The sequence below is a fragment of the Perissodus microlepis genome, chromosome 19 (genome assembly GCF_051167445.1).
Source record: "Perissodus microlepis isolate ML-2025 ecotype Zambia chromosome 19, ASM5116744v1, whole genome shotgun sequence".
NCBI classification, from domain to species: domain Eukaryota; kingdom Metazoa; phylum Chordata; class Actinopteri; order Cichliformes; family Cichlidae; genus Perissodus; species Perissodus microlepis.
The window spans coordinates 21,562,038-21,578,925 of record NC_140479.1 but is presented as its reverse complement, the minus strand read 5'-3'; the positions used below and the strand labels follow the sequence as shown (position 1 = coordinate 21,578,925).

The 16,888-nt window shown below is 38.9% G+C and overlaps 1 protein-coding gene across 2 annotated transcripts; it reads left to right on the top strand.

Moving 5' to 3' along the window:
• The first annotated feature begins 217 nt into the window (after positions 1–217).
• On the top strand, positions 218–16,378 carry tunar (TCL1 upstream neural differentiation-associated RNA). Of its 2 annotated transcripts, XR_014798613.1 has the most exons (3): positions 218–1,099; positions 5,776–6,165; positions 16,185–16,378. XR_014798613.1 is itself a non-coding variant. In XM_084915022.1 (2 exons), the coding sequence occupies exons 1-2, from the start codon at positions 1,028–1,030 to the stop codon at positions 5,959–5,961; spliced, it is 258 nt and encodes an 85-aa protein (XP_084771148.1). In that variant the 5' UTR covers positions 218–1,027; the 3' UTR covers positions 5,962–9,198. The 2 variants fall into 2 exon arrangements, 1 of the variants encoding a protein (XP_084771148.1); XM_084915022.1 differs by lacking the exon at positions 16,185–16,378 and having other exon boundaries at positions 5,776–9,198.
• The last annotated feature ends 510 nt before the right edge of the window (positions 16,379–16,888 follow it).

Sequence of the window (16,888 nt, the reverse complement as noted above, 5' to 3'; positions counted from 1 at the left end):
ACAGAAATTTCTCCCCAAAACACACTGGAGGAGACCCTTACCCCTCATCACGGCCCCTGTCACAAACGCTAGTTGTCGTCAGGCGGTGTGTGACTCCCCTGAGTCGGTTGCCGAGCAACCGTGGCTGCATTAATATGTGCGATGGGAAAGGAGCAGGGGATACCTCTTGCCCGTGGAGCGAAAGCAGCCACGACAGCGTCAGTGTGAGGCGACTGGTTCCCTCTCAGCACCCCCTACCCCCTCCCTCTGTCTCTTTCTTATAGCCGTCCAACGTTCACGCTCTGCTCAGTTAGTTGGGGAAACACACACAGCTGCCGTAGCAGGAGAAAAGGTATATTAGGTTGCACATCATGTAGAGGAAACAGGGGCTTCCACCACTTTAGCGGGGGTCCTTTTTAAAAAAATCCTTTTTTAAAATTTTTGTATGAATGTAAAAGCCAAGGTGTCTGCTAAACATATGTTATGCCGCTGAGCAGTAAAAGTTTTCTTGAGAAGATGAGCTTTTAATAAGGGTTGACAGGTTGTCTTGGAAGGAGAGACAAGCCCGAAAATCTCTCTTTTTTTGTAAGCTTTGCGGATTAAAGACAAAGGAGGATGGAAATATTCGCATGAAACAGCTTTGTTACCCCCCACCCCCATCCTGCCCATCAACTGACTCCATTCTTCAACTTGACATCATCCCTTCACACAGACAAGAAGAAGAAGAAGAACAAGAGGAGAAGAGAGAAGCAGAGGTGGGGAGGCAAACAGACGGGAAAGAGGAGGAAGAGCGGAGAGGAGGTGGGCAGCACACTTTCAGCTCTCACAAGGCTGAGGAGGAGAAAGTGACAGCAGCTAGAACTTGGCCACACTAGTGAGATGAAATTTGGAGAGGAGACGCTGCAGTGCTCGAGGAGACGACATCTAAAGAGAGCCCTAAAATTGGACCGCCTGGAAGGCAAGCCAGCAGTCTCTGGATCCCGTCCACCGCTTCCACCCCCAACAGCAGAAGGATGAGAGGGGTCGACTTTCACCTTAGTGGCCAGGGATGTCTGTGCACTACGGGAAGGCATCCCCTTCCAGCATGTCCAATGCTATGTTATTCCTGATGCTTTGCAAGGTAAGTCTGTTGCAGTTCCACTCTCATTCTAAACCATTAAACTCAAAAGGATTTACATCTGGAAGCTGTCTACAAACAATTTCACTGCAGTTACTCCACAACAGCGCATGGCTAGGAATTTATTATGCAGCATGATATATTCTTTATAAATGTTAGATATTTACAGGCTCAGAGTTCTTTGCATGAAATATTAAGGGTACCAGAGACCCCTTGAATCTTGAATAAAAATTGAACTATTGTCTTTTTGTCTCTGTGCCTTTGCTATGAAAAATCACCTTAATAGTTAATAGCTTCGGAGTTGCACCTCATCTATAGTGTTATCAAGTTTAAATATTTAATAAATGGGTTAAAGAGGTAAAAAAATCTTTACATTTTTAAAAATAATTACAAAATAAAGCATTCCAGCTTTTCAAAGCATGGTATGGAGAGGCCAATTACATAACAAGCCATGAAAACGCAGAAACTTTCCCGTTTCTCACTTTGGTATGTGACTTCCTGAGTGTGTGAAACAAAAAAAAAAGGAAAAAAAAAAGCAAATTTAAATGTTGTCAGTTCAAAAATAGGCCTGCCAATTTCTTCTCACTCACAAAACAATGAGTACAGGTTACGGAAAATGGGTCACGCTCACTTGAGAAACTATTTCATCTGATTTTCTTTCTCTGTCACTCTTCCTCTTTCTTGATTGGTCTACATTCATTCGCTGTTAAACAGTTTTTGTTCTCTACGTGACGCTCACTAGTTTTTGTGTTTTTTGTCAGCGTGTGATGGGTGTCAAACCCATGTATGTGCGCGTGTGTGCGTGCGTGTGTATACATACACACTCGGGAGGGGTTGGGAGCCGTTTGATTTAATTCCATTTTAAAACAATGCCAAAAGCGACTCTGCCTGTCAGACTCGGTTAGCATCTGGAGTTGTTTGACATGCTCGGGATTATTCAAGTGGCAAAAGGTTTTACTCTTCACTGATCTAATCTGAGGATGTTAGCTTCCGTTAGGTGTAGCAGGAGCGTCCAGATTTGTTGTCCCAGGTATGGATTCTTGCTATTTTCCCTCTGTCTGTTCCTGTCTGTGTGTCTGTCTGTTCTTTCTATACAACTGTGTATCTGGCTGTGCACGACTGAAGAGCAAGGTTTGAGTTTGCTATGAAAAAAGAAAAAAAAAAAACAACTCCCAAAATGATGCTTCAAATTTTGAAGGAAAATTTGTTGATCCAGAGATGCTGCTTTTATAACGTTGGATAATGTCGGGACCTCAAGTGGCCATGCCAGTGACAGACCTGCTCGGATTAATTACAGAGACAAAAGTGAAGACGTTAACATTTTATAATCACATAAAACGAGCTTGAGTATAAGAATAGAAATCAGCTCTGAAATATTGAATGCCCTGCGCCTTAGTGCACAGTCAAAAATAATCAAGAGAATTAGAAACTGATCCAGATGATAATCTCTTATTTTGATATATTAACCTCAGCACGTGTATACTGTTAATGACTTCTGTTTCATGCTTGTTCTGAATGATAGAGCTCTAAAACACGCTGCCCGGCCTTAGTGTTAAACAGACAGAGGAAGTCATTATGGGCAGTTAATGATTATAGCACATCGCACGATGCCAGCACCAGCTGCCTCTTGAAACAGAATGCTCTCGGTTGATGGCTGTACAGACTGGAGCTGTTGAATGAGGATTCACTGGAAGGCATCCAGAGGGTTTTGCTGCGCTATGCACAGCTGTACCTTTCGGTGAAGCTCTTTACTTAATACACAGGTTTTGGCAGAGCCTGGAACCTCGTACTCACCACCACTTCCACGACCACCTCATCTGCCTCCCCTTTCTTCTCCCTCATCATCCTCAGGCACATTTCTCTCCTGTTTTTTTTTTTTTTTTTGTGCTGAGAATGTTTATATCAGTAGCGAGCAGGCTTCTTTATGCATGAGGGCACATCCAGCGCGCCACACAAAGATCTCCTTTCAGGTTGAGGGAAGCCCTGTTTATAGTGCTCCCCAGGAGAGGCAATCAAATCCCATTGTAACAGGTCAGGGGAGGAGGATGAATTTAACATAGAAACCGAGCATGACGTATTTTTATGTACGTCAAGAGCAGACTGTACAGTGTGTGGATGATTGCAGCAATTCAGAGTATCCATGTGGGATGTTCTGCTTTAGAAAAGACAATCATTTTGATGGTGTTATAAAAAGTCCTGCAGCAAACGTTATGTGACATTTACTTTATGAAAGGCATTTTAACCCCCCCCCCCCCCCAGGTAATCCTTACATACAGTACCCCCCCCCCCCCCCCCCAATAAAAAAACCCCACAAAAAACCCACATCGTTCATGCATACTTCTTTGGTCCATAAAATCCAACTTTTTTACAGTAGCAAGTACACTGAATTGAACCTCTTAAAATGAAAAAATCTGACTTTATCTTACTGTAATCAACCCAGTTTAATCTCCCTCGGATTCCCTCTTTGTAGTACATCAGCCTTACAGACTTTGACATACTGTAAGTGATTCCTGGCAGGTGATGATTTCTGCCAAGGTCTTTTTTTTCTCAGCCAAACCGTCACAGAATGCAAGTCAGAGAAAAAAGGACAGTGCTTACAACACTGATATAAAACCTTCTTTGCCCAAAGTTCCTTTAAGAGGACACATAAATTCTTTTTAGAGGAAAACAAACTCTGTAATTTAGCCATAATAGTTGTGGATTATAAGTGATTAACTTTAGTAAAACTTCTGTGTGAACTTGGATTAATCTGAAGAAAAAAAAGACAATCTGGATTGCAAGTATACAGAAAGTAAAACCGATTCAACCCAACGAATAAACACCAACCATTGCGATCACCAAATGACCTCTTATTTGACGAAGTTGATGGCAGTCAAAAGTACAAATATCTGCTAACATGGATGCTGTGAATTTGTTTTTTCTCGAGCACAAAAAGCAATAAACATGCAAACGTAAATGCAATGTAAATCTAATCTGATGTTTTGTTTTGGCAGTGTGCTTTGATCCAAATAGGAAGTGCTACCACACACAAATAATAAAGGTTTATTCAGGCCTGTATTTAATATTGCAAGTCTGTTCCTTTTCAAAAAAGACCATAAGCCAACGAGGTACACTGTGTACCTTGGTTGAACTTTAGGTAACCTCTACCTTCTGGAAGTCAGAAACATTGAGTTTATTGAGCATCAAAGCTTTTTTACTTAGAGGAACAGCTTCCTGTTAGAAGGTTTATTTTTAGTTAGGTTACACGCTGACATATAAAACCCACTGACCCGCAAAAGGAGCTTTTTCTCCTGAGAGGTGTTTGGATGCCAAGTTGCAATAGCTGCTGCACCTACGGGCTAAAAACATACTGCTAGTATCTAATACTGCACCCTAGGCTACACAAATCAATACACACACACACACTAAAAACTCACACTTGAGAGCGCTAGCACACTCAGAACTTGTTTGCGAGCAGTCCCAGTGTTGAAGAAGTACCACTGCTGAATAGAGGCTAGTGCAGGAATATCTGCTGTCTTTTTTTTTTTTCACTCACTAGGCTTCAAAGACGAGCCAAACAAAGGGTTTAACCAGATGTTAGCAATGAACAAAGCAGCTAGTATTTTATTTATGGTAAAATTCCCCCATCCTCTATTGAATTCATGTTTTATAGTACATTAATAATATCTGTAAAATGGATAAAGCATCGTGTACTAAATGTACCGAAACTGCGTTATTTTTGTACACAGATTTGAAGAACATCTCACATCTCACCATATTGGAATAACCTGCAAAATATGTATATATATATATATATATATATATATATATATAGTACTTAGCAAATTCATTAAACTACCCCCCAATGTAAGGCTTATCACAGCTGTCCAAATTTAACAGCGTTGGAAATTACCAAAATCATTTTTAATGTTTGTGTAATGGTTAATCCACCAATATGCAGAAGGTCTTTATAGTAATTATGAGTTTTATATAATTACTGTGGTTATCCATGACATTTAAAACGTATTGTTTTACAAAAAAGTAAAAAAAAATAGTAAAAATTATAATTACTTTTTTGATTATGATGCCAAATTAAAGTTCTATACTTACATCCCTGCATAGAAAAATTAGTTTAAAACGGTTGAATGTTATGCTTGTCCAGTGTCCAAATTTGCGTGTACGAATGCAAAATCATTTTGTTATTTGCTGAGTTAATAACAACATGACTTTGAATTTTAAACAGTTTTCTTTTGACAGATTTCTAAACTATTTGTATTTACTTGTTTCTGTGATTTCCCGACAGCATTCAAAATCCAGATCATTCAAAAGAAAACATATTATAGATAAATCATTCTGCTTTTTGTTGTTTTTCTTTAAAGCTAAAATGTTCCAGCTACTTCCCTCCATTGTATTATTTATCACTAAAATCTGACGTTATTAGCTTTCCAGCCTTTTTTAATGTATTAAAGAGAAAGCATACAGGAGAATGGTGTTTGTTTACCCTCTGTTTTTCAATGATTGTAAATTATTGTTGCCTAAGCAAACACCTCACCAGCAGAAGACTACATTTCCTGTTTTATTGCCATTATCACTGTCCACCACACACTGTGCAAGGACCCCATTCAAGGAAAATGAATAACCAATTGCATTAACTAAAACATGGATTGTGTTTGTCTTTTCTCCTTATCTGCCTGCTCCAGATTGGTCTGAGAAGAAAACTGCAGGCTTTTCCAGGGAAAATGGTAAACACTCTCTACAGTGATGAGGAAAAGGGAATCCAAGACAAGGAAAGTAAGGAGGAGACCATCTTGGCCATGCTGGGAATCATTGGGACCATTCTCAACTTGGTCGTCATCATTTTTGTCTACATCTACACCACCTTGTAGGTCTTGAACTCTTATTGTGCTTCATCAGTGGACACAGCAGAGCACATCTGAGCTGCTTCAGCAACACTATGTTGACTGAAAAGGAGAAAAAGATGGGTGGAGAAAGGAAGAGGCTGAACTGTGCTGTTGCCATATGGCACCAGTCCTGCATCACTTCAAACAGCTGAGACTATAAGAAACTGGCTTGTTCCTCTCCCTTTACAGGTAAAATTATCCAGAATTTCTGGTCATTTTGACTTGTATATAAATGCATGAAGCAAAGTCGAGAGACTGAAAAGATGAGAGCTTTTCAGTCTAACCCTAACCCTAACACATGGACTTAAAACAGCAGGCAGAGTGGACATTTTTGAATAATACTTTAAAAATGTTTTTATTAAATGAATTATGATTTATTGTTCTGTTTTACATCCATGGGATAACAGTTCAAATTGTAAGTAAAAATTAGCTTTTGGTTTGCTGTTTTTTTTTTTTTTTAACACAACAAATTTACATTTCTATGAGATTTTAACAGACAAAAGGAAGAAAATGTTATTCTGATTGATTTAATGTTCACTTTAAGACTGTATTTGTCATCAGTGTTTGCAAAGTATTGACCGGACGACATTTACGGAGACTATTATTCCTGAAATTTAAATACATGCAGAGTTTTAGGCTGTATGCTTGTACATTTACAGGTCAAAACTGAGTCTATAAATGGTATAATATCAGTTTAATGTGCTGAAATGAATCCATAATGGTTACACTTGACATTGTGCCGAACATTAAACCACTGAAGAATACTTAAATTGTTACTTAAATTAGTTAAAAGCAACGTCGTTATCCTGTAAGTGTTTAATTTATCACTTCCACCTTTAAAGGCCATCCATATAGAAAAAGAAGAACCGAGAAGCATATTTTACTCACTCAGATGCAGCTTTGAAACTTCATAAAGCCTTTCATAAATTTGTCAACATGTACAAAATGTTTCATAATCTTTATGTTACTTATTACTATAAAAAGTTCACTCTTCAAAGTAGAAAAGGGAAAGCGACAGCTTGGGCTCTCAGTTTGTGCATCACTAAATCAGAACTTGTCCATGATTACTGTTTGCCTTAAAACATGAGGAAATGTCTATTTCCGCAGTGTTTATCAGGTTAAAAAGACTTTGTGAAACCCTTGTTGTACATACATATAATGTTCGTATTTTATGGGTTTATTGGCGGTAATTTTTATAAAAGCATCCTACTCTTGTCTTAACCAACATGATTACTACAAGATATTTCCAGACCTGGGCCAAACAGCTTACCTTGAGTCATTTGTGTCCATTTTCAGAGGACGACACTGGACAGTACTGTGAATCATAGGAAATTTACATGACGGCAAGAACCTTTAGATTAGCTATGATTCTTTTTCTTACACTGACTAAACTAACACTGTGTCTATTTTAAGGCTTCGTTCCATCTGAGAGCAACCGTGTCAGCTAGAAATTACATTTACATACAACTAAATTTCAACAAGAAGGGAGTGTGTTGCTGACTGACTTAAGTTTTCTTTTTAAATATTTAGGAAATGCTCTTTATTTCTTGAACAAGTGGTTTAGTTTAGGTTTACACAAAGTTGAGGTCAGCTGCACATCCAATTGAAAAAGTTAGTTCAAGCTGCTTTAGCATGCATGCATTTGCTGTGCACCTCCAAGCATCTTGGCAACCCACCTTCACCTCCAGCATTGCCTATGACTATTTGTATACGCAAACTCAAAGATGAGGCGGTCCCAGACAAAAAGAATCTTCTTTAAGCATGACACAACAATGTTGATAATGAACTTAAGTGTAACACGTGTAGTGACAGCATATTTAATTTTTACACCAAAATATTTGGCTTTGGAAAAGTATATATAAATGCACCAGCTACAAAATTGTTAGACTGCTGTTTTGGCACTCTGTGTCAACACTTTTGATGTTTCATGTTTAAAATCTTCTGATTCTTACCACTGAACGAAAACAGTGACACAGCCCGCAGTCAGCCAGTAAGGCTGAATAAGAATGTAAACCCCAGGCTGTGGTGTCGCGGTCCAATTTGGGTCCTGTTGACTTCCTTATGCTGACTGAACATTCCTGCAGTGCTTCACTCATTTAAAAAAAATGATATTAACATATAACCATAATGTTCGTGAGACAGGCTTGCTGTCAGACACACTGGACAAAAAACGATTAATTCTACTTGACCCAGGACTGGAATTAAGAAACATTTTGCACTTAAACATGAGAAGAAAGTGTGTCAAGTTTTTTTTCTTCTTTTTTCCACATTTGTGAGTCTGACTGATCTGGTCCAGCTTGTACAAATCAAATCAGGTCAGGTTATGTGACAGTTTGAGGTAAAAGTGACTTTCTGTAACATCCTAATTTAAGAAGCACTGAAATTCAAGAATTTTTCTTTATATTTGCATTGAAGGAGGGAGATAAATATTTGAGAAAAACATTTTGTTTTAGAGGCAATGATAGGTACTTTTTTCCTGTGCTTCCAATCTTAATGCTAAAATGACTGGATGCTGGCTGTAGCTGTCAGACATGTAAGTGATATTGATCTTCTTATGAAACTTCCAGCAAGAAAACTAGTAAGTTCCCAAAGTGTTGCACTATTCTTCTAATAAAACTAGATATAAGAGATGAGAAAAGGCCTCCAAATAACGATGTACAGTTTGTAGAGAATGTAAGGGTAGACAGGAGGCTATATTATGTGAAAAAATGTCATGTTTGTGCTCTTCAGTCAACAACCTCTTGATTTCAGAAAGTGCCTGAGATGAAATGTCTCGACCTCACCAGTGGAGAGGTGAAGGAAAGAAAAATAGATCGCCTGTCATACAGCCAGATGAGTGGAAGAGGTTTGCAGAAAAACATGTATCCTGATGGGACTGGATTTCCACATAGCATAGTTAGCGATGCCAGTCATTGTTTGTCTGGGCTGAGGGGCTCCTTTGTTTCACAGAAAGGTTTTAAAATGAAAGCTTAGTAAGCACACGGAAGAGTCTTATGAATGTATTTATATTTGATGTTAAAGTTGATTATTCCTCTTATTCTTATTGTTTATTTATCTTTCCTAAAGCTATGTAACCTGATGTATCCTTATGATTTATTTGTGTGTATGCAAAATCTATTTAAAGTCACTGTAAAGTCTCTTGTGGGTGACAAATGGAAGGGTTAACAGTTTTTCAGCCTGCAGTTTTGTTAAAAAATATTAAATAAATACATCTAAAAGTGATTGCATCAGGTCGTATAATCTTAATGCAGAGGGATAAGGATCAATGGTTAAATATTCAGGTATAAGCAGCTTCATTCATTAAATATGATATCCATCAATTCTGAAAGATCCTGTCAACATATTAAATAATATATAGGTACGATACTGTGCAAAATTCTCAAGCCACCCCCGATTTCTTTAAATTTTGCTAGGAAACAGGAACAGGAACTTGTGCGGGAAATTACTGAAATATGAGTAAATGTACACAGAAACAGAGGCTATAGAGATAAAAAATATATACCTCTAAAAAGGCTTCTTGAAGGACATTCAAAGCTTTTTTTTTTTGGACTATGGCTGCCTTTTGTTTTGTTCTCTGTCAAGATGTTCCCACACTCTTCTAATAATGTTGAGGTCCAGGCTCTGGGGAGGCCAATCCATGACTGATAGTGTTCAACTGTGTGTTTATCTGGTATGCTTTTACTGCATTGGCAGTGTGTTTGCTGAAAACATCAGATCAGCTGCTTTCAAAATAATATTGCATGGTGGCTGTGTGTAATCTGGCGTACATCAGTCTTTTCTCTGTGTTTCCCTTCCTTAAGAATGGCTTTCTGAACACCAACCTTCCACTCAGACCATTTCTGATGAGGTTTCAGTAAAGAGTAGACAGATCAACTGAAGGGCAAGTTGCATTTCTGCTTGAGTGATTCATAGGACAGGGCTAAGTGTCTAGCACTGGTAGCCAATGTAAAATAAAACTAACCTTCAGAAAGCCTGAAGAACTCTTGCTTAAGACCTTTCTTTTAAAAAAATACTCCTTTTCTGTCTCACAGAGAGAGAAACCCCTCACTTACCAGCACTGAAAAATATATTTTACCATCTATAATCTTTTCATTTGACAGCTTTGTGAGATTTCAACAGAACCTCGAAGAAGGAGATGGATGAGAAAACTAAATCTTTATGAGTCTACAGCGTTACATCCTACGAGACGTACATCCGTCCGGCTGCAAATCAATCTGAAAGATGGAGAAAAATGGAGAGAGCACAGAACTAGCAGGACAAAGACATAGAAACCATATTCCTCTAAACAAATTTATTTTTATTTCATCTCCTTTTGGTTTGTATCTTTTGGGTCACATGCAGAGAGTCGTGTCAAAATAATTTTCCACTCCATTAAGAGTGCTCTATGACAAGTAACACAGTGGAATAATCCTGTTGCAGGGAAAAATGGGACTAAAATCAGCTTGACTCTGCTTTTTCTTTAAATATAATGGATTAGGCAATGAACCAAGCGAGAACTGTGCTGTTTGAGGAACCCCAGCTGCTTAAATTCACACATGCCGAGAAGCCTGCTCTAAGCTATTGTTTCACCTGGATTCAGGAACAACCACAGTCCTCTGTATCTGAATGATGATTGGCGAACAATGTGCAGGATTGTGGCGCATCCCAGATGGATGATTCAACCGAGCAGATTGTCCCATCTCTATCTAGCTGAGCTGACACCGTTTTGATGGTTTTGCAGAAGCTTCGCGGATGATTACTCCAACCAGCACACGAGCCACACCGAATCAACACGACATACTCATGCCTGACGATGTCAGGCTGCTTCTGTTGTTACTCAAAAGGGAATTCAACCTGTGGCAGCAGCACATATTAATATTTAATGCCACTTTACAGAGCATGGTTTCCAGAATATCTCAGTAACTTTCTTCCACAAATCCTATCAAGAAATCACATATATTTTTTTAATACAAGTTCATAATTTTGCACAACTGGAAAAAGGGAAAAAATGATAATCTGAATAAATAATAATGGTTATTTTCTTCTTGAATACAACCTACAGATCCACATCCACCTATAAATGGATTTAGTGATTGATTAAAAAAAATCCTGATGTTAATTCTTAGATGTCACCTGATCTGATTTTGGATAGAAAACATGAAAACAGAGCTGATCCTGGTTCACTTTTGTGACAGTCGCCTCTCAGGCATGTCAGCTAAGAGACAGGTACCAAATAGGAATCTGTAACCGGGAGCAGAAACATTACCTCGCCTGTGATGCCTGATTAGGACAAAGGAATAGTTCAGTTGTTTTGATTGGTCTGGCACAAACAATAACATTTCCAGTACCGATAGAGGAGTGGAATCACAAAACATTAACACTCAGGCTTAATGTTTATGGTCCGAGTCAGAATATTTCTTCTCAGTAGACAAATATGGGTTTGTTTTTCTATACTGGCAAGGCTCAGATCTCTTAATACCACTGTCACTGTTATTCCCCTTTCCATGACACATGTGCCAACAGCTGGATGCACACAATTGCAAACTCTTTGGGGTTGTCAAAAATGATTCTGGAAAATGTATGAAATCACTAACTGAATGTGAAACCGTCTGAGAGAGAGAAGAATAAGCATGACGGTTAAAAAAAATAGCACTTAAATGAAATATTTCTAGAAATGTATTGAAGACTGTGGAAATAAAAGTGGGACATCTGGGGGGAAACTTCAGGTGGAAATGATATATCTTGACACGGTATACTTTTTATCTGCATCAAAGTCAAATCCAAACTGAGAAGAGACAAGAAAAAAAGGACCTGAGTCATACTGATTTCAAGTACAAAGGTGACCTCCAAATCGTTGATTACAATAAGGAAAGGAAGCAGTGGCTTTTCGGCCTGTCCAGGTCGAAGTTCGCTCCGGGTTTTTGATGTTGTGACTTCCCCGGATCCGCCCTTCGCCTCAGTCCTCCCCTCAATTAGACTTCTGAGAGGATTTCCCCAGCAGATGTGCCCTATATAGATTTCTTGTCACAAAGAGTGCACATATCCAGCTGCGTCTCTTCACATTTATTCATGCAGAGAAATAAATCCTGTGATCAAAATCAGGGAACAGGCTTGAAAGCCGTGACAAATCCTGATATAAATGTAAAACTCGAGAGTGGAAAGTGTCAAAGTGTCAGGTTCAGCTTGACTGTCAGAGATTACAAATCTTTTTTCTTCTTATTTTTTTTTTGCATGGAATTCATTTAAATTGTACTGATCAACCTTTGCCAGGTACAAAAGCAATAAAGATGATTTTCAAAGGACTTAAGCAACGAGTTTCAAAGTTACAAATTCAAACAATAAAGAAAATTAATATTTGATAGGAAAGATATAGTATGTTATTAAAATTTGATTTAGGCTTCTTAAGTGCAGTTTGCTTTCTTAATGTTGTGCAAAACACAATGAATTGGTTTTAAAATACTAACTAGGATATATTTCTTCAAGTAGATTAGACTACAGTTACTACAATTATGCAGATTCTTGCAAAGAATTAGATGCAAAGGTGCTAAAGCTGGTGCTGGACCCAGCATGTAGTCCCTTTAGCAAATCTGTCTTAGGTTGAAGACTGAAAACATGTGGGAAACAGTCAAGCTACCTTAACAAAGTCTGCTGTTTTTATCTTGAGCTTATTCTGTAGAAAAAACTCAATATGCTGGAGGCTTTCTTGGCCAGGACAAGTTAGTTGGTAAGTGGCAAATGGACTGATACTGCTATAGCTCCTACTCTAACTCACACTAAAAGCACTTTCTCACAATCAGTGTTGGGCTGTCTGAGTGGTGTCCCAGAAACGATGTGGGCTTCATAGATAATTGGCAAACCTTCTGGAGGAAACCTGGTCTTGTTAGGAGAGACGGCATCCATCCCACTTTGGATGGAGCAGCTCTCATTTCTAGAAATATGGACAAATTTATTAAACCCCCCAAAATATGACTATCCAGAGTTGGGACCAGGAAGCAGAGTTGCAGTCTTACACGCCTCTCTGCAGCTTCTCTCCTCCTGCTACCCCCCCAAAAACCCATCTCCATAGAGACTGTGTCAGCTTCCAAAAAGACAAAAAACAAACTAAAAAACAGCAACAAACAACTTAAACATAAACAATTACAAAGAAAGAACAGTACAGTATCCACATCTGAACCAAAGAGTAAAACAGTGAAATGTGGATTATTAAACTCTCCTCCAAGTCTCTGTTAGTACATGACTTAATAATTGATCAACAAATTGATTTACTCTGCCTTACAGAAACCTGGTTGCAGCAGGATGATTATGTTAGTTTAAATGAATCAACACCCCCGAGTCATTCTAACTACCAGAAACCTCGAAGCACAGGCCGAGGGGGCGGTGTGGCAGCAATTTTTCACAGCAGCGACCAATGAAAGACCAAGACAGACTTTTAATTCATTTGAAAGCCTGATGCTTAACATTGTCCACCCCAGCTGTGAAACTCAGAAACCAGTCTTACTTGTTATCATCTATCGTCCACCTGGGCCTTACACAGAGTTTCTGTCTGATTTCTCAGACTTTATATCTAATTTAGTTCTGAGCTCAAATAAAATAATTATTGTGGGTGATTTTAACATCCATGTAGATGCTAAAAATGACAGCCTCAACATGGCATTTAGTCTGTTATTAGACTCAATTGGCTTGTCTCAAAATGTAAAAGAACCCACCCACCACTTTAATCACACTCTAGATCTTGTTTTAACATATGGCATAGAAACTGAACATTTAACAGTGTTTCCTGAAAACCCTCTCCTGTCTGATCATTTCCTGATAACATTTACATTTACAATAATTGATTACACAGTGGTGGAGAGTAGATTTTATCAAAGTAGATGTCTTTCTGAAAGCGCTGTAACTAAGTTTAAGAATATAATCCACCCACTGCTATCATCTTCAATGCCCTGTACCAACACAGAGCAGAGCAGCTATCTGAACGCTACCCCAACAGAGGTCGATTATCTTGTTAATAATTTCACCTCCTCACTACGTACGACTCTGGATACTGTAGCTCCTGTGAAAACTAAGGTCTCTAATCAGAAGTACCTGACTCCGTGGTATAATTCTCAAACACGTACCCTAAAGCAGATGACTCGTAATCTGGAGAGGAAATGGCGTGTCACAAATTTAGAGGATCATCATTTAGCCTGGAGAAATAGTTTGCTGCTTTATAAGAAAGCCCTCCGCAAAGCCAGAACATCTTACTATTCATCACTGATTGAAGAAAATAAGAACAACCCCAGGTTTCTCTTCAGGACTGTAGCCAGGCTGACAAACAGTCAGAGCTCTGTTGAGCCAACCATCCCTTTAACGTTAACTAGTAATGACTTCATGAACTTCTTCACAAATAAAATTTTTATCATTAGAGAAAAAATTACCAGTAATCATCCTACAGATGTAATATTATCTACAGCTACTCTTAGTACCATTGATGTTAAGTTAGACTCTTTTTCTCCAATTGATCTTTCTGAGTTAACTTCAATAATTACTTCCTCCAAACCATCAACGTGTCTTTTAGACCCCATTCCTACAAAACTGCTCAAAGAAGTCCTGCCATTGATTAATTCTTCGATCTTAAATATGATCAACCTATCTCTAATGGTCGGCTATGTACCACAGGCCTTCAAGCTGGCTGTAGTTAAACCTTTACTCAAAAAGCCATCTCTAGACCCAGCAGTCTTAGCTAATTATAGGCCAATCTCCAACCTTCCTTTCATATCAAAAATCCTTGAAAGAGTAGTTGTCAAACAGCTAACAGATCATCTGCAGAGGAATGGTTTATTTGAAGAGTTTCAGTCAGGTTTCAGAGCTCATCACAGCACAGAAACAGCTTTAGTGAAGGTTACAAATGATCTTCTTATGGCCTCTGGCAGTGGACTCATCTCTGTGCTTGTCCTGCTAGACCTCAGTGCAGCGTTCGATACTGTTGACCATAATATCCTATTAGAGCAATTAGAACATGCTGTAGGTATTACAGGTACTGCACTGCAGTGGTTTGTATCATATCTATCTAATAGACTCCAATTTGTGCATGTAAATGGAGAGTCCTCTTCACACACTGAGGTTAATTATGGAGTTCCACAGGGTTCAGTGCTAGGACCAATTCTGTTTACATTATACATGCTTCCCTTAGGCAGCATCATTAGAAGACATAGCATACATTTTCACTGCTATGCAGATGACACCCAGCTCTATCTGTCCATGAAGCCAGATAACACACACCAATTAGTTAAACTGCAGGAATGTCTTAAAGACATAAAGACCTGGATGGCCGCTAACTTTCTGCTTCTTAATTCAGATAAAACTGAGGTTATTGTACTCGGCCCTGAAAATCTTAGAAATATGGTATCTAACCAGATTCATACTCTGGATGGCATTACCTTGGCCTCCAGTAACGCTGTGAGGAACCTTGGAGTCATTTTTGACCAGGACATGTCCTTCAACGCACATATTAAACAAATATGTAAGACTGCTTTCTTCCATTTGCGCAACATCTCTAAAATTAGAAATATCCTGTCTCAGAGTGACGCTGAAAAACTAGTTCATGCATTTATTACTTCCAGGCTGGACTACTGTAATTCATTATTATCAGGATGTCCAAAAAACTCACTGAAAAGCCTTCAGCTAATCCAAAATGCTGCAGCAAGAGTCCTGACAGGGACTAGAAGGAGAGAGCATATTTCTCCTGTTTTGGCTTCCCTTCATTGGCTTCCTGTTAAGTCCAGAATTGAATTCAAAATCCTGCTCCTCACATACAAGGTCTTAAATAATCAGGCCCCATCTTATCTTAATGACCTTGTAGTACCATATCACCCTATTAGAGCACTTCGCTCTCGCTCTGCAGGCCTACTTGTTGTTCCTAGAGTATTTAAAAGTAGAATGGGAGGCAGAGCCTTCAGTTTTCAGGCCCCTCTTCTGTGGAACCAGCTTCCAGTTTGGATTCGGGAGACAGAAACTATCTCTACTTTTAAGATTAGGCTTAAAACTTTCCTTTTTGCTAAAGCATATAGTTAGGGCTGGACCAGGTGACCCTGAATCCTCCCTTAGTTATGCTGCAATAGACGTAGGCTGCCGGGGGATTCCCATGATGCATTGAGTTTTTCCTTCCCAGTCACCTTTCTCACTCACTATGTATTAATAGACCTCTCTGCATCGAATCATATCTGTTATTAACCTCTGTCTCTCTTCCACAGCATGTCTTTTATCCTGTCTTCCTTCTCTCACCCCAACCGGTCGCAGCAGATGGCCGCCCCTCCCTGAGCCTGGTTCTGCCGGAGGTTTCTTCCTGTTAAAAGGGAGTTTTTCCTTCCCACTGTCGCCAAAGTGCTTGCTCATAGGGGGTCATATGATTGTTGGGTTTTTCTCTGTATCTATGAAGCGCCTTGAGGCGACTTTTGTTGTGATTTGGCGCTATATAAATAAAATTGAAGTGAATTGAATTGAATTGAATTGAATTGGGACAGTAACTTTTAAAATGTATTCCACTACAGATTACAGAATACATGCACCAAAATCTAATTGGTAAAGTATTTGGTTAAGTTACTCAATGTGAGTAATGTATTCTAAATACTTTGGATTACTTCATGTATTAAGATTTAAAAATCTAGTTGGTATTGCTTTCAGAACTGCACGATTATTTACAGCTAGCAGGTTGTTAATGCTATCAATCGAGTCTAACAGTCTGCAGTCTATGAACTAACCTCAGCTAACGGCAGCTAACAATGTTAGCTTGGTGGCGAGTAGCCTTCAGTAATAGTAATAAATCACACAGCAATAGTACATCGAAGATACTGAAGTGACACATAACCCAGGTAGCTACCACAAGGTAGTTGCAGTAGGCTAACTAGTTTTTAAAAAAGAACTTGCTTCCAGATGTTTCTTTAGGTTGGAGTCCCTT